At 34.8% G+C, this 15,567-nt stretch overlaps 2 protein-coding genes and 1 long non-coding RNA gene across 6 annotated transcripts; 1 reads left to right on the top strand and 2 right to left on the bottom strand.

Moving 5' to 3' along the window:
• Window positions 1-58: 58 nt before the first annotated feature.
• Window positions 59-6,366, bottom strand: pcmtl (l-isoaspartyl protein carboxyl methyltransferase, like). 4 transcript variants are annotated; one of them, XM_015044304.1, is made up of 9 exons: window positions 6,259-6,366; window positions 5,870-5,999; window positions 3,860-3,964; window positions 2,799-2,830; window positions 2,581-2,685; window positions 1,541-1,661; window positions 1,345-1,430; window positions 958-1,127; window positions 59-342 (listed from the first exon to the last, which is right to left on the bottom strand). In XM_015044304.1, exons 2-9 carry the CDS (start codon window positions 5,985-5,987, stop codon window positions 330-332), a joined length of 750 nt encoding a protein of 249 aa, XP_014899790.1. In that variant the 5' UTR covers window positions 5,988-5,999; window positions 6,259-6,366; the 3' UTR covers window positions 59-329. The 4 variants fall into 4 exon arrangements, with proteins under 4 accessions (XP_014899790.1, XP_014899791.1, XP_014899789.1 ...); XM_015044305.1 differs by having other exon boundaries at window positions 59-345; window positions 927-1,127; window positions 5,870-6,071; window positions 6,259-6,364; XM_015044303.1 differs by having other exon boundaries at window positions 5,870-6,071; window positions 6,259-6,364.
• A 1,150-nt stretch (window positions 6,367-7,516) lies between these two features.
• ccdc32 (coiled-coil domain containing 32) lies at window positions 7,517-10,072 on the top strand. The gene is made up of 4 exons (XM_015044307.1): window positions 7,517-7,638; window positions 7,805-8,052; window positions 9,260-9,413; window positions 9,505-10,072. Exons 2-4 carry the CDS (start codon window positions 7,821-7,823, stop codon window positions 9,692-9,694), a joined length of 576 nt encoding a protein of 191 aa, XP_014899793.1. The 5' UTR covers window positions 7,517-7,638; window positions 7,805-7,820; the 3' UTR covers window positions 9,695-10,072.
• A 1,417-nt stretch (window positions 10,073-11,489) lies between these two features.
• On the bottom strand, window positions 11,490-14,904 carry LOC106954637 (uncharacterized). Its single transcript, XR_001426392.1, has 2 exons — window positions 14,867-14,904; window positions 11,490-12,044 (listed from the first exon to the last, which is right to left on the bottom strand). It is a non-coding gene; the product is annotated as an uncharacterized LOC106954637 (long non-coding RNA).
• Between the last annotated feature and the right edge of the window lie 663 nt (window positions 14,905-15,567).

Raw genomic sequence — 15,567 nt, 5'->3', positions numbered from 1 at the left:
TTTCAAGTGTACTAAGATATTTGTACTAGAAACTTGACTATAAACACTTTTAAATATTTTTTGTTTTTGCAGTGTAGAGGTTACAGTTTTCTCCCTATTAAAAATCTCTCCTTTCTCATCCTCGCTGCTGCTTTGCTTCGTCCAAGAACTCTGGAAAAAGGTTAATCAGTAAACCTCAGGTCTGTTATTCAGTCATTTATTGAGTTAGTCAATCCGTACTGCCCTCCCGCTGCGGTGCCACCGGAGCGGAAGGTAAATAACAGGAACTGTTATGGTTCCCCAGAGATGCAGCACCACCGCCACCTGCTGGCGGATCAGCAGCACTGCAGTCAGAGTTCGTCTCTGCAGGCAGAAGAAAACACAGCAGATTGAAGTTACTGAAGGCAGTGGGCCACCAGGGGGCGCCTGTGAGGGCCTCAGAAAATTGGACGGAAGACCAGAAAAAAAAGGAATGCCATAATAAAAAAAAAATTCCATCATAATTTTTATTTCCTGTTATTCAATCATTTAAAAAATAATAAAATAAGTAAAGATAATTAATTTAAATTTGTGATGCTCATTTTCTAATTGGCTGCAAGTTAGTGGAGATAAATAGATCAGATAAAATAGATTAGATATATTAAATTAGATCAATTAAATTAAAATAGATGAGGTAGGTTAAGTTAGATAAATTTAATTAGATATAATGAATTAAGTTACATAAGATAAATTAAATTAGATATATTAAATTCAAATAGAAAAAAATACAAAAAACTGAACAGAAACCATAAGAACTGTGGGAATAAAATAAAATTTGATGTCATTAATATAAAATGTTACATATTTTCTTATAGACAAAATAATTGTGATGAAAAACTGAATGATCTTTTAATAAAATTTTCCTCCACAGAACTGATGGCCATCTAAAATCAGAAGGTTGAGGAAACGTTTATGGAGAAGTTTGAGCCGTTTTCTCACCCCGGCCACTGACGCCTCTTGTCGGTTAGTGGGACGTAAACCACGCCCATCAGCGCCCTCTTCAGGAAGGTCCCGTCACTTTGTCGGTCGTACTGCTCCAGCACCTGACTGCCACCTTCGGGTCCGACTGGAAGAACCAGACGCCCGCCTGGCTTCAGCTGCTCCAACAGCTTCAGTTAACAGAAAACCAAAATGGCTCAAATATGAACTTTCAGACACTCTTTAATTATCCTGAAACAGACAGGTGGATTAACGGATCATGGGAGGACATATTTCTGTAAAACAACCTGATAATGTGAGAATCAGATTTGAAAATACAGACAAAATCTAACTTATGGTAGAATAAATGATTCAGCTCTGCTGAGAGTTAAGCTAATATGAACTTACAGCTTTGGGAACCGTCGCTGCAGCTGCACCAACATGAATGGCGTCGTACGGCGCTCCATCTGGATATCCAAGTCTTCCATCCCCAACTACAATCAGATGGAGTTTTAACAGCAACTCTAGTCACTTCCTGCAGCACATTTCAATTAGGAATATTTAAAAATAATCATATCAAAGTATTGAAAGTTCCCTGACTCACCAACAAGTCTAATGCGTCCAGACGACAGCAGTTCTGGGTCGTCACTTTGCACATTTTTTATTGACTTCTGAACGAGTTCTTCAATGTGTTCGATGCCAACAACTCTACCAGTGAGTCCCGTCTGCTCAGTAAACAAAAACAAAAACCAGTAGTTAATCTGTACATCCTCTGCTAATCATTAGGAATAAATAAAAACCACTATACAGAGTTTCCACAAGTCTGAACAGGAAGTGCTCTGCACCATCTTAGTAGGCAAAGAATAGATGAACCATGTCTTCCAGTCCAACATAAATCAATTATATTGACATTTTTGACCAATGTGCAGCAGAAATCTGAGTGTTATACCCTCTCCACCTTCTATAAATCTAACAAAGTTGGTGTCAGATATTTGTGCAGCATAAAGTTTTGTAATAAATGTTTCAGAGGTCATGAAATGTCAACCAGCCTGTCCACATTTTGTCTGAAAAAAAAATGGCATCAATCAACTTGATTACATTTGTGCAGTAAATAGTTTAGGTCTACTGGGTACTTTGTAACTGAGTGCCATTTTGGCAGGTAGCTGCTATGGAGTTGCTATGACAACAAAAACCCCTCACAGGCTTAGAACTAGCGCTCACCTATCTAACTTATAAACATTATAAGTTCATTACAACTATTACTAGATTACAATTTTTGAGTGCTCTACCCACCTCCCTGTAATACTAAGATAAATATCAGTGATATTTACTGTAGTACCTACTGCCAAATTAGCAAAATTAGCTTAGCTAATGTAGCTTTTTTCCGCTAGCTAAGACGGACATGTTGCCTATGTATTTATGTACTTACTCTGCCGGTCACCACAATGAAGGGTTTATACGTCCTTTACAAATCCGTTTAAGCATTGATTATATCATTCTCTCGCAATGGGTCAAGAGTATCCACATGTTTTCTTTTCATTGCTCTCGAAGCCATGGGTCTGCTATGCTTTGTGCTGCACTTGCCTCCTAAGATGGCGCGGATCACTTCCGGATCAGACTCACGTACGCACGTATTAGACGTACCATTCTTGCAAAACAGGCGGTTAAATATCCACTTCCCGAGCCTACATCCAGCGCAGACGCTCCTTCGACTAGCTTGTCGCTCAGCAGCTCCAAAGCATGAGCATGCTGCAAAATGAAACCAGCAACAAACACTTCTGCTTCATTTTGTTTTTTTATGATAATAAATGATCAACTCTCTCTCTGTCTATTGTATCTGAAGTGTTTCCAGTCGGCCTTACCATGTGTGGAGCGCTGATGGTTGCCCTGAAGCCTGTAAGAAGTAAACATTATTAGCTGGATCTACTGCACAGCTGCTGCACATCTGCAGCAAAAGGTGTTCACTGTTAGTGTGATTCAAAACACTAAATCCTGAGGTTTATAACAATGGTTTACTTGTCAAACACAGATGCATCTCAGTGATTCAGAATGTCGCTGAGAATATTCACAGAATCTGGTGTAGTTTTAATGCAGTCGGAAAGAGAGCCAACAAAGCACAATTAGGCTTGTTGCAATAAATTAATCAATATATAAAAGGAGTTTAATAATATTCATGATTTATCAATTTTCTCTCTTTCTACCAAAGAAACAAGTCTTCAGTCTGGTGCTTTAGTCTCAACTAGTTTCGTTTTTTGAACGACAATTTTGTTTACAGAAACTTCATAGTTAATTTTATTTGTTGTTTTGTTAATTTAGTTTGTATATTTAAAATGTCTTCCAGTTCCAGTATTGAATGTTCATTAAAATTTAAAGTTTGTTGATCTTTAAGAATGTGTCCCTGAATTATTATTACACCATTAGAGATATATTACTCTAATGTCTCAAAACAACATTATTACTGTGTATCACGATAACTTCTGGTACAATTTATCGTCCAGCAAAATATCCCTAAAAATGTGCAGTAAATGTGTTATCCTTAAAAAAAGCAACACAACAACCTTGTTTCACCTTTTGAAGACAAAACAGAGGAGTTACAGTAATTTAGTTGTTTTGAACATAATTTTATTGTGTATTTTCAGTTTTTTTTTTTATTTTTTACAGCTTACTTCCTTTCTTTCTGTATATTTTTTTTCCTGAAATATAAAACAAAAACAAATGCATTCTACTCTTAAGGCTGAATACATTTGTAAGATACCATAAGCATAAATGATTAACGTTGAGATGTGGCAGAGCTGGAATAAAGTCTACCAATTTCTAATATTAACTACTCTAGAAATTGAGCCACAATCAAGTGGAATAAAAGCTTGGACATATATCACTGTTTGTGTGTAACTCAGTATGAAAGTGTGACTAAATGGAGTACCTATTGTTTGTGGAGAGTCTGCATAAGGATAATCTCTGGAGTAAAGTCCTCTGTCAGTGGATAGCATGGCTTCAAACACTCTGTCGCTCCGGATTATTCCATGATCTGAAGGGGAAAAGAAATAATAATTAATCCTACACTGGTACTCAATGTGGCAGCAAAAAGAAATAAAGCCTATTTAAATCTAAACATATTTAGATTTCTGACTTTAAAGAAAACAATACAAACATTCTGTCTTTTAACTTTGGCATTTAGAAGGTAAAAATAATTCTGGTTTTCTTAAGTGAACTAAAAAGTGATAATATTTAGTCTGATCTGAGATCGAACTGTAAGGTTATGGCAAGCCATTTTAACATAAACTCAGCAGAGTTTTGACTAGAAACAACTACATTTTGACTATTCTGAATAGTAAGAACAATTCACGATATTTTCTTTTACATTTTGACAGATTAAAATAATTTTCAAGTTGTCTCAAATTGTGTCACTTGATTTGAAAAGTTGCATATCCATAATTACAAAATATATCATTAACTTAAATATGACAAGTCGAAATAGAATCAAATAAAATGTCATTTTGCGCCATTATATTTGTTTTCATCAATTTTTTAAAGGGGATGGGAGGTATTATGTATGTATTTTCCAGGTATATGGTGCTATTTAAAAGCACAATCAAATTATATGCTACCTTCAAAAATACTGTGTAGCTGAGTTAATTTTATTTTATTTTATTTTTCTGATGAACCTTCTCAAAACAGCCTTTTGTTGAATTTACATGATTGTTGTCGCCTTTACACTGCAGTGGGTGATTTCTGTTTTATATTTTTGGATCCTAATGTGGCCCCAAATCCATCCCCATCATCTATGTATATTTGTTTGTCCTTGGGTTTTGAATTATATTTTATTTTGGTGGAGAAGCTTTTATTTTCTTGTTTCCTGTTTCTGTGTCACATCCTGTGTGTTCCCGCTGCCCTGTCTTCTGCTTGTACATTAAAATATTCAAAATGTAAAAAAAAAAAGTATGCTGCTCAACTCATAAGTTGTAAATGGTTGTTTAATTTTTTGTTGTTTAGCACAACACTGTTCTGGGTATTTAATTCCCACGTTGGTGACATTTATCCAGTTTACCGTGTCAACATGGTTATTTTATTTTTGTTCTTTTGGTCGGTAAAGGTGTGAGTGGGAAAGCCAGAGCCAGGAGCTGCTGCTGAACATGGTGTTTGTTTTAAACAGGTATGTGAGTTATTTCAAAATGTTATCTGGTTGTTAAATGTATGTATTTTGTACATTTTTATATTACTATGTAAAATTGTAACCTTTGGGCAGATTATTTCTGTTTCAGTTTTATTTTAATTGTTTTGTATGAATGCAGATTTTATTTTATTATTATTTGTGAACTTTGGTTGGTTTTAACCCATTCCTGTCAGTTTGCGCCAAGCTGCTGGGGAGAGGTGTGTGTGAGAAAGCCAGAGCCAGGAGCTGCTGCTGAACATGTTTTTGTTTTAAACAGGAATAAATCAATGCAAATCCTGGTTCCTTGACGTGATTCATTCTACAACTGTTACAACTGCATATATCAAACACATCTTAACAGAAAACTGGCCTCTGTCTCTTTAAGAAGCTCCTGTTCTTTCCAACTGGTAACAACCATTCTTAGAAGGGTTGCACCAGGTGTTTGCTAATTGCTGCTGCCGCTAGTCTGGTGGAGCTGAGAGGGAAAGTTTGCCAAAATGGGGGAGCTTTGTGATAGCAAGTGCTTAGGCACCTTCCAAATGTCTGTTCAGACATTCAAAGACTCCTCAAACATTCATGAACAAATCAAAGCAACTCTCCATGTATATTGTTGATTAGAAATGTACATTATAACATGATATAAAGCTTTAAAAAAGTCAATTTTAGATAATTTCTCCCCTTTAAGCAATCATGTCTACCAGTTTGTCTAAATGTACATGCAACATTTAAAGAAAAACAACAAAGAAACGATTCCCACGGCTTTGCCCTTCAAACCAGTACCTCTCAGTCTAGTGATGAGCTCCGAGTTCGTTTTTCCGCTGGACATCCACGCCATGGTGCGGGACAGCAGGACACCCATCGGGACTGCCACTGCTGCAAAGCGCAGGGCAGCTTTCATCTCCTGGGTGTCCTGCCGGGACAAATTCACGCAGCTTTACTCATCAACAGCATTTACAAAGAAGCCGCAGAAACGCTCTGTGTGCTGAAATGCAGAACAGCGGCGCAATTTTTAATAAATGCACTTGAAAGTCAGCTAGCTAGCAAACAGATAGCTAAAGTTAACGCTAATATGTAACCATAATACAAAAGTAGAAGGAAAACAACATGGATTATGTCGTCACATTTAAGGTTTATTGTCGTGAGTAGAGGACGTATTAATAGTTGTTTACCTTTGAAGTTGGTCACCGTCCCTTTAAAGCGATGAACACTTCCTGACTGTCATCGGAGCTGCAGAAGCCGTTAGCCAATAGGATCCTGACTTTACACGCCGCAGGCGTAACTACATAGAACACGCGCCTCATTGGCGTTAGTGCCCAATGGAGAAACGGAACGTCACAGCGTCCGCCATATTGTGAGTGTCAGTTTCCCTTCAGACTTCCACTTGAAAATTTGGTTTTCTGAGGTTAAAAAACGTTTAACTGATTTTAATATATCTTTTCACAGTCAGTAATATATTTTTACATATATTAAAATATATTACAATAAACAGCACAACTCATACCAATTCTGTACGAAAAATGAACCTGTATATACTTTGATTTCATCTAGAAAATTCAGCAAAGCTAATTTTAATTTGGCTCAGTTTGCAAGCTAAAATCCTGTTTTGTCATAATCTATTTAAAGCTGTTTGTTTAGACGGACAAATAATTTTAGAGCAGCTTCCCTAGTCTAAAAAGGGGAAGTCAGTGAACATAGCAGAATGAAAGATTATACTGGTTAGCACTTCTCTTTTATTTCCTGCTGATATTAGTTTTTCATAATTTTATGTGTGTCTGACCTTTGCTAGTTTTATCTTATTGGTAATTTTAATAAGTTTTTTTGTGTTTGTAGCCTTAAAGGTTAAAATATATGTATTTTTACTTAGCTTTATGTTTCAAATTCCTAAATTGTTTGATTTGTTTAGTGTTATTAATGTTTTGCTTTGTAGCAATTTAGTCTAATTCTCCTCAGTATGCCCTGCCTTTTGTTTGGTTCCAGTTGTAAATAGCATAAATAGTCATTTTTAAAGGTTAAATAAAGAAAGGTTACTTTTTATGAAAATAATCTTTTTATCTTCAGTTAACATTGATGATGATGATTAATTCATATTATTATTATTATTATTATTATTATTATTATTATTATTATTATTATTATTATTATAACTTTACTTTTTATTTATCATAATTTATTACATAGTATCAGGAATCATGGTTTTCGGTTATTCATTTCTATGTTATGATAAGTAGCGAAATACACAACATTTTTAGCTTTTGATGTCTCACAATCATATAACTGGACAGAAATCTCTTGAAATTACCTTTACAATATGGCGAAGAGGTCTACGTACGATCTGGACTCTTACGCCGCGTGTACGTCTCTTTTACGTGTTTGAGTGATTATCCAATGAAATCTCTAGAACGTTTGATTAACAGCCTTGACGTCCAATCAAATTCTCCCTGCGATTTAAAACAGTGTTTGGACGACACAGTTAGCTGTGGTAGCTAAACTTCAGTTTAACTTAATAAATCATCGTAAATACATATTGACCAGGTGATATTATCTACCAGGTAAGACTCGTTTGTTAATGTTATTTGATTTGTGTTGTCGTTTTTTAGTGCTAACATGTCAGGAGAATATTTTAGGTGCGCAGAAGCAACCATGGAGGTTATTACTGTCTCAGGAAACTGTCGTTATTAAAGGAAAAATAACGATCTAAAACCGATCTCTGTTCAGCGCTGACTGGACAAGGATGGTTGATAACTTCGACGGTCAGGAGGTTCAAACCAGCGGGGAGTTGTGGTCGCAGATTTGCTCCAGCCTTCCGGAGGTCCAGGCTCCGGAGACCAGCCCGGAGTTCACGGATTCCTTCCACCCAGCAGCCCACCATGAAGTCCAGGCTGGTGCACAAGTGAATGGGACCAGTTCTCCCAGTGCTCAGTGGAAACCCATGGAGGACTCCGAGTCTTACTTAGCCAGTTTAGGTATTTCTCTTCTGCTCTTTATGTGAAAGAAATGCACTCTCGAATACAAACACTGTGTAGATTATGAGTTAAATGCTGAGTTTCTATTACAAAAAACAAAAAAATAGCTAATTTCAGACATTTTGCTGATGTTCCCATGAAATGTTAAACAAAATATTGTTGAATTTTTTTTCATGGTTGGAATAAACTGCTTGTTTTAGTCTTAGTTACTGTATAAAATAATAATTCATAACAGAGAATACATGGAATTACAATCTAAATTATATCCAAATTATAATTATTATCTAAACCATTGTACTGGTTTTTACAGTGTTAAAGTATTTACTTCTCAGATTTTTCCTTGTTTTAGCGCTTTGCCAAACTGAAGTGTTTCAGAAGACCAAGAAATGTTTAATATTTGGCAAAAAATAAAAAATAAATTCAAAAAGCAGTTTACAGTCGATGAGTTTGAGTCTTAAGAGGAAACCAGACATCCAAACCAATATGATTCTTTGAGGAAAATATAATTGTCCCCCTCATTAAGCTATGAATTAACCGTGATTAAGCTTTTTTTATTTTAGAAAGTTGAGTCCTCATTACTGTCAGATCTGTAGAATTAAGAAATTACTTAAATACAACTTATCTGGCAGCATGAAGTAGGTCAAAGTAACTAAAGAAGTAGAAACTAAATGGAAATCAGTAATCTATCATGGAGTATGGAGAACTGATTCTGCCAAAACTGACCATAGATGAATAAATAATAAATGAGGAGATAATACTAATTATTTTTAACAGGTTTATTTACAGTTTTATTTCCTTATGTATTTATTTGTTTGTTTTGGCAGGACCAGTCCTCCATATACTGTGGTTAAACGGACTCCCAAAGTCTTACCATCGTCTTTGTAACTCCAGACTAACATGTTTCTCATTTCTTTAGATTAGTGCTTCTTGTTTTCCTTTTGAGAACAATTTTATCCTGTCAGTAGTATTACTGGTAAATGCTGCAGTACATTAAAAATAAAAAGCTATAAATGTCTAGATGGAAAATAAAGTATTTCCATAATTTTAAGATTTTATTAAAAAGGTTGTTGTGTGCTATTTTGTCAATGAAACGTTTTCATTTTGTTTTAAATGACTAAATATTCTTCTGCTGCATCAATGCTGATCAAAATGCAATAATAATTATAATAATTTAAGACTTGTACATTTTGTTTCTATTTTATCACAGAAAACCGTTTGAGAAAGATAAAGGGTCAGTCCAGTGACGTGACCTCCAAAGACATCCTGCGCTCGTTGTCTCAAGCTAAGAAGGAATGCTGGGATCGATTTCTGCATGATGCCCAGACCTCAGAGCTCTTCCAAAGCGACGACATGGATGATAGGTAGGACCATCCAAATCTGTTAGTTTTTATTTACTTATTCATGTGTGTGTGACTCAGTCAGTAACCGTTAGGCCTTGGCTGCTCCTCTCAGTGCTCTGGAGCATTTCAAGAGGTGGTTGATCCCAGAGAAGGTGGCCATCAGCGCGGAGGAGCTGGAGTATCTCCTGAGGCCGACCCAGAGTACAGAACCAACCGGATCGGTTCGCACGCCACACGAAGAGGAGACGGCGAGAGGAGAACAGAACGAAGAGGAGGGCAATAGCAGCTCCCCAGAGAAATAAATGTGTAAATATTCTGAATGGAAGTATTAATCAGCCAAGTATTCTGTAAAAATCATTTCCAGTTTACCTTCCAGTGGAGATGTCGGGTTCATCTGCCAGTTCTCCTGTTTTTGTCTTAAATGTCCATCTTTTTCCACAAAATGACGTGTAAAAATATCCTTGTTCTCATGTGCTTCTCAGATTTGCTTAAATAGGAAAACCACAATAGTTGGAAATACAAAAAGCTGTAAATATTGCAATAAAATACAAACCACATTCTGTTTTTTTAATCTAATTTCCACAAATCAATATGACTTTTAGAAACTTACACATTTTATGTTTCCTTTCATTTTGAGCATAATTTTACTCATGTTTAAATAAAAAATGTTGTGACTGTTACTTTGCTTCTTACATGCAGTTGAAAATGAGAGAAATTTGATTTAATGTTTTTATTATTCAAAAGGAAAAAAAGCTGTAGCCTGTTCCCCGTAGGGGGCGCCACAGCAGATCAGCTGCCTCAGCTTCTCCTGACTTGTGGCTGTTGACTTTAACCAAAAAACATTTGGAAAAGATTCACAGATACTGAACTGTATTTAAAATGTGAAATATTGTTTAACAAGACAGGGTTTTCTAAAAAACAATGAAAACACTTTGAGTTTGACAATTTTCTAGAAAAAACTCAAGCATTTTGAAATTAATAAAAGAATTAAAAACAGAATTCTGAATTTGAAAAGTTGAACATTTGAAAAGTTGAACATTTGTTAGAAAAAAATCTTTTGAGATTAATTTCAGAAAATTTCAAGAAAAATCAAGGACATTTCTGAGTTTCAAAAGTTGGAAAATTTTGACTTGAAACTCAGACATTCATTCCTTATTTTTTCTATTTCTTGGTAGAAATGAATTCTATAATCTATATTTAATAAGTTATTTCTGTATTTTCTTCCAGTTTTTAAAAAAATAATGACATTTAAATAATTTTTTCATAATTCGGCACTGTTCACCCTCCATAATTTTCTTCCGTTTTAATTGTAATATCGGTTCAACCTTCTAGGTTGTAAATATCTGTGTACCCAAACATGTTAGGTTTTTTCATATCTCTCTGCTTCCACTGTTATGTTTTAGTTAAAACATTTAGTGGAGGATAAACCACTAGACTTCAATGTGGTTCATTAAATATCTGTTTGATTTTTAGATTACACTTACTTTTAGCTTATTTAAAATCAAATTATAAGTCTGGTTAATTTATTGGAAAGTGGCACAGAAGTACACTTGAGTATTAAGAGACAAGAAATCCCATTTCTTCATGTAATTTCTATCATAAACATGAGTGGTTCATAAATTATCTTGTAAGACTCGACTTATATTTGAGCAACAATCTGCAGAGACTGGTTCTGTGTATTAGCTATAAATCTAAACAAAAAGCAGCGAAAAATCATCAACACTGAGATTTATGCTAAAACATTAGCAACTTTATTAGCTCTACTGGCAGATTGCTTCACTTGTAACAAAACATTTTTCCTATAAGTTAAATAATCTACAACCAGGATTTTTTTTATTTTTTTTTTTATTTTATACAAAATTCACATTTTGAATAAATTTTTTTCTTTTTACTTTGATTTGGATTTCTACTTCTAAAAATAGCTCAGGTGCATAAAAGTGTTTGGAAAATTAGCAGTTTCAAAAACCTCCGGAATATATATATATATATATATATATATATATATATATATATATAGGAATGTGTAAATGTTTGTAGTTTGTAGATTGAAAACGTCAAAATGGTTTTCCTTATTTTTTGGGCAACTGTTAAAGACAATCTAGGTCATTCTTTATTTGAAAACACTTTCTGCATTCAGCCAGGTTTAAATGATGTAAATAAATACAGATTTTGGTCATTTTTAGTGTATACATGTAGGATAAATGTGGTCATATCGACCATAAAATTAAAGGGAAAGCAGGAAGTTTGGTTCTGACTATTTTTCTTTGAACGTTTCTCCTTCATGACCAAATAGTCCAGGAACATCCCCTGCATTTGTCATCCTTTTCTGCATCATTGTGCAGGTAACGTGACGTAACATCAAGCAACACAAATTTCTCAAAGCTTTTCAGAGGCTGGGCATGTGGCTCCCACCTGTAGTTAGGATAAATTCAGATTCAGGAACCTGAAGTCTGTTTTCACATCTCTCTTTGCAGTTTCCTAAAGCTCCAAACCTTCCAGGCACTTGTGCATCATAAATGCTGTCACACAGCGGGTTAAAAGAAATCCTGCCCAGAATGTCGCCTCATTAACTCGACACCAAGACACATTGAAGGAGGAATCAGGATCTGCACGTGTTTCCCCTAAGAGGGATGATCCTGAGTGAGTAAAGATCTGGGAAAGAACAGATGCACTATGGGTAAAAACTGAAAAATGTGTCTGCAGCAAATAAAAAAAAATTAAATTTAAAGGGTCAGTATTATGCATTTTAAATGGACATAGTGCAATTTTATAGCACGGTTAAGTAACTATGTTAACTTCAGTTGCTATATATCAAATATAACTTAAAAGAAATTTTACTTTGTAATTTAGCACCTTGAAATTCTCTGTCTCTTTAAGACATTCTGCTCTTTCTGAAACTCTACTTTCAGGAAGTGATCATAACATCTTTCCTCTATTAACCCTGGAGCACGTTTTTACCAGCGTTTCATTGCGAAGCTGCTCCTATCATGAGCTCAACAGATGTGCAGTTCCACTGTTTGCTAATTGCTGCTGGCTAGTCTGAAGGAGCGGAAGAGTTGCAGAGGAGAGCTGCTCTGGGAGGCTGAAGCTTGCCAGCTTGGACACATCTTGAATATTTTTGACTTTTGAGACTCAGAAATTTCCAAGTTTTGCTATAGAAAATTTATAAGAATCTCAGAATTTCAGTTCTTTTTCTGGACATTTTTCCACTTTTCAAACTTAGAAAATTCCTTGCTTTTTCTAGAAATTTCTGAATTTAATCTCTGAAATTTTCTTGTTTTTTCTAAAATATTTCTGAGCTTAATCGTAAAATTCAAAAGTATTTTATCAAGCAGACTTTCCACTTTTCAAGCTCTTAATTTTTTTTCTTGAAAATTTCTTAGATTAATCTAAAACTTTATGAGTTTTTGGTAAAAATTTTCTCTTTTTTATCCACAATGTCACTAATATGCTGTTGTATTGGCGAGAACCATTTTGGGACAAATCTGATAATATTCTGTGGGATGACATCCATTCCTGTTCAGAGTTGAGCTGAACTGAATCAGCCAACATTTAAAATTCACATCATAAAATTAATTTTACTTTAGTCAGATCAGATTGAAATGTGTATTGCTGAGTTTAACCCTCCTACACGTTGGAATATATATCACATAAATAAAAATCAGTGATAGAAAAATGGAGAAAAAGAAGAATCGATGCTCAAAGTTCACAGATCAGCATTTTTTTCCAGTTTGTCCCAAATGCAACATATAAATTGTCACTTTCAGCAAAATCAATTCATCCTGGGAAACTCCTGGCAACATGTCATCATTAAAACAAAACCAGCAGCTTTGTTTTCAGTGTCTTCATTAATCCAGGGTCCTGGTGTGAAAACCCCTGATCGTTCTGCTGTCCGTCTTCCAGAACATCTGAAATCTCCTGATCTGTTTGTCCTGATTTAATCCTTCACAGGAGGCGATTCATGCCAATAAAAAACAATTCTTTTTTCATCTATTATGGGAAGCCCTTCTTCATAATTATTATTTCAGTGAGAATAATTAATCAAAAATAGTTTTCGCAGCGCTAACATGATGGATGGGCGATAACGACCTGGAAATTGGAATTTAGCTGGCATCCATTTTTTAATCAAACGTACCATCCGTACCCGTGAGGCGCTCATAAAGAACTCCTTTATGTATTTGTCATAATCTTATTCACGGTTTCATTTCTGCATTACTACAGACGAGGCCCATTTACTCAGATTACATGTGTAAGAACTCAAAGTACTTTACCTCAAAAAACTAAGATTATAAAATGAATTCAAAGACATCAGTAATCTTTTTCATGTTCTTTCTAGAAAACTAACATTTCTATTTTTGGTCTTTTTCAATATTATATTTATTATTATATACCTTAAATGTCTAAGTTATTTGATTTCTGAGAAATTTTCTCAAGACAAACTGTCATCTAAGCTTTTTTCTTATTTTACTTTTGAATTATGTTATTTATATGAATTGTTTTAAGTTTGTCACACTACAAAAATACAAAATATTACCAAGTATTTTTGTTTAGTTTTTGCAAATATCTTAGAACACTTAAAATAAAACAAAATTAACTTATAGCAACTTTTAACAAGATATATTAGCTTGTTTTATGTCAATAATTTATTTAGTTTATTAATGCCAATGCAGATTACTTTACTAATAACAAGGTAAAACTGTTGTGTTAAGTGAAACAATCTCCCTGAGGAACAAGCACCTTTTCATTTATTGACCAATTATCAGTTTGAAACAAGCTCTGATATCTTGCTGAACAGTTAAAGTTAATTTTGTCTTATTTTAAGTGAACTAAGGTATTTGCACTAGAAACTAAGACCAACAATTCTTGGTAAGATTTAGTATTTTTGCAGTGTGACTGAAATCAAAATTTTGTAGCTGCCATGTTTAAAACTGCTTTGATTCATGAAAATCCAAACAAAAAGAAAACACAAACAAATGACTAAAAACTGCAGTTAAATACAAAATAACCTGAGCTCACTTTCTCTAGTTTTGCTGGAGATTTATTTGGTGCCACCTGTCAGAGTTTAAGTGGATCTGTGACCTGAACAGGACCTCACAGATATATTTCAGCTGAATCCATAAATGCCATTTCTGCTTCAGCTGCTGGTCGTTTATCATCAGCAGGTGATGAAGATAAAAGGTAATAAATCCTGCTGGTGTTGATCAGCTGATTGGGATTTCAAGGCATTCACAAGCACTGCTTGTTTAAAGCAGCGCCAATAAATAAAGTCAGTAATATTAGTGCAAGTACGTTCTGGAGCCAAAATGAAAACAGCAACCCAGTAGAGATGAAATAGTTTTATTGATAATAAATCTGAACATGTGTATGAGCTTCATGGGGGTGACTTTCAGGTCAGACTCTCCAAAGGAAACAAAGTGAGGAGTGACTGCTAAAGCAAACAGGAAGTGATGATCAGATATGAATTAATGCGTTACCTGGCTCAGGTAGTTTCCTTTTCTTTCCCCTTCTGATGCTCAGACCTTGGTGGACTGGAATACTTAAAGTAAAAACAGTGAGATAGAGGAGACCGTCTGTTTAACGGGATTGTTACACCCAAAGAACCGTAGAGAAGAAAACTTAAGTTCTGGAAACTAACCTTTTCCATTTTTATACTTCCACTTGGGTCTCAACTGATTTTAAACACACACACGGTTAATAATATTCATTCATTAAAACACAATATATTCTGTTTCTCTTCATTTTTTCTTGTTTATTAATGTAATGTACCACACCATGTACTTTGATGCAAAATAAATTTCTATTAAAAACCCCCCACAAAAAAACAAACAAAAAACCAACTGCCAAAGCAGTTGGTTTAACCCCCTCCCCCCAACTACCCAGCCAGATGTTTTTTGGTGTCTGGAAAATGAGCCGTTTCAAAAACCTCCTGGTTGTTGAGTCACACTGTGCTGTTACCTAGCAACCCCAACCGGGCTCCTAGCAACCCAAGAGGAGCTGCAGCTCCTTTACAGTAGGTTAGCTAGTTTTTAATGACTTAACATGTAAAGAAACTTATTCACATGTGATTTTTATTACATTTCTTATTTAACAATTGCAAAATTGTGGCTTTTTTTTTTAGGTATTAGAGGAATATTGACAAAGTTTTGCATACATTTGTAATGGCTAGAGAGAACAG

This window comes from Poecilia latipinna, unplaced genomic scaffold, assembly GCF_001443285.1.
Source record: "Poecilia latipinna isolate Pla-1442-1.1 unplaced genomic scaffold, P_latipinna-1.0 Scaffold667, whole genome shotgun sequence".
Lineage (NCBI taxonomy): Eukaryota > Metazoa > Chordata > Actinopteri > Cyprinodontiformes > Poeciliidae > Poecilia > Poecilia latipinna.
The sequence above is the reverse complement of the archived record's forward strand: the minus strand, read 5'-3'. Positions and strand labels throughout refer to the sequence as shown.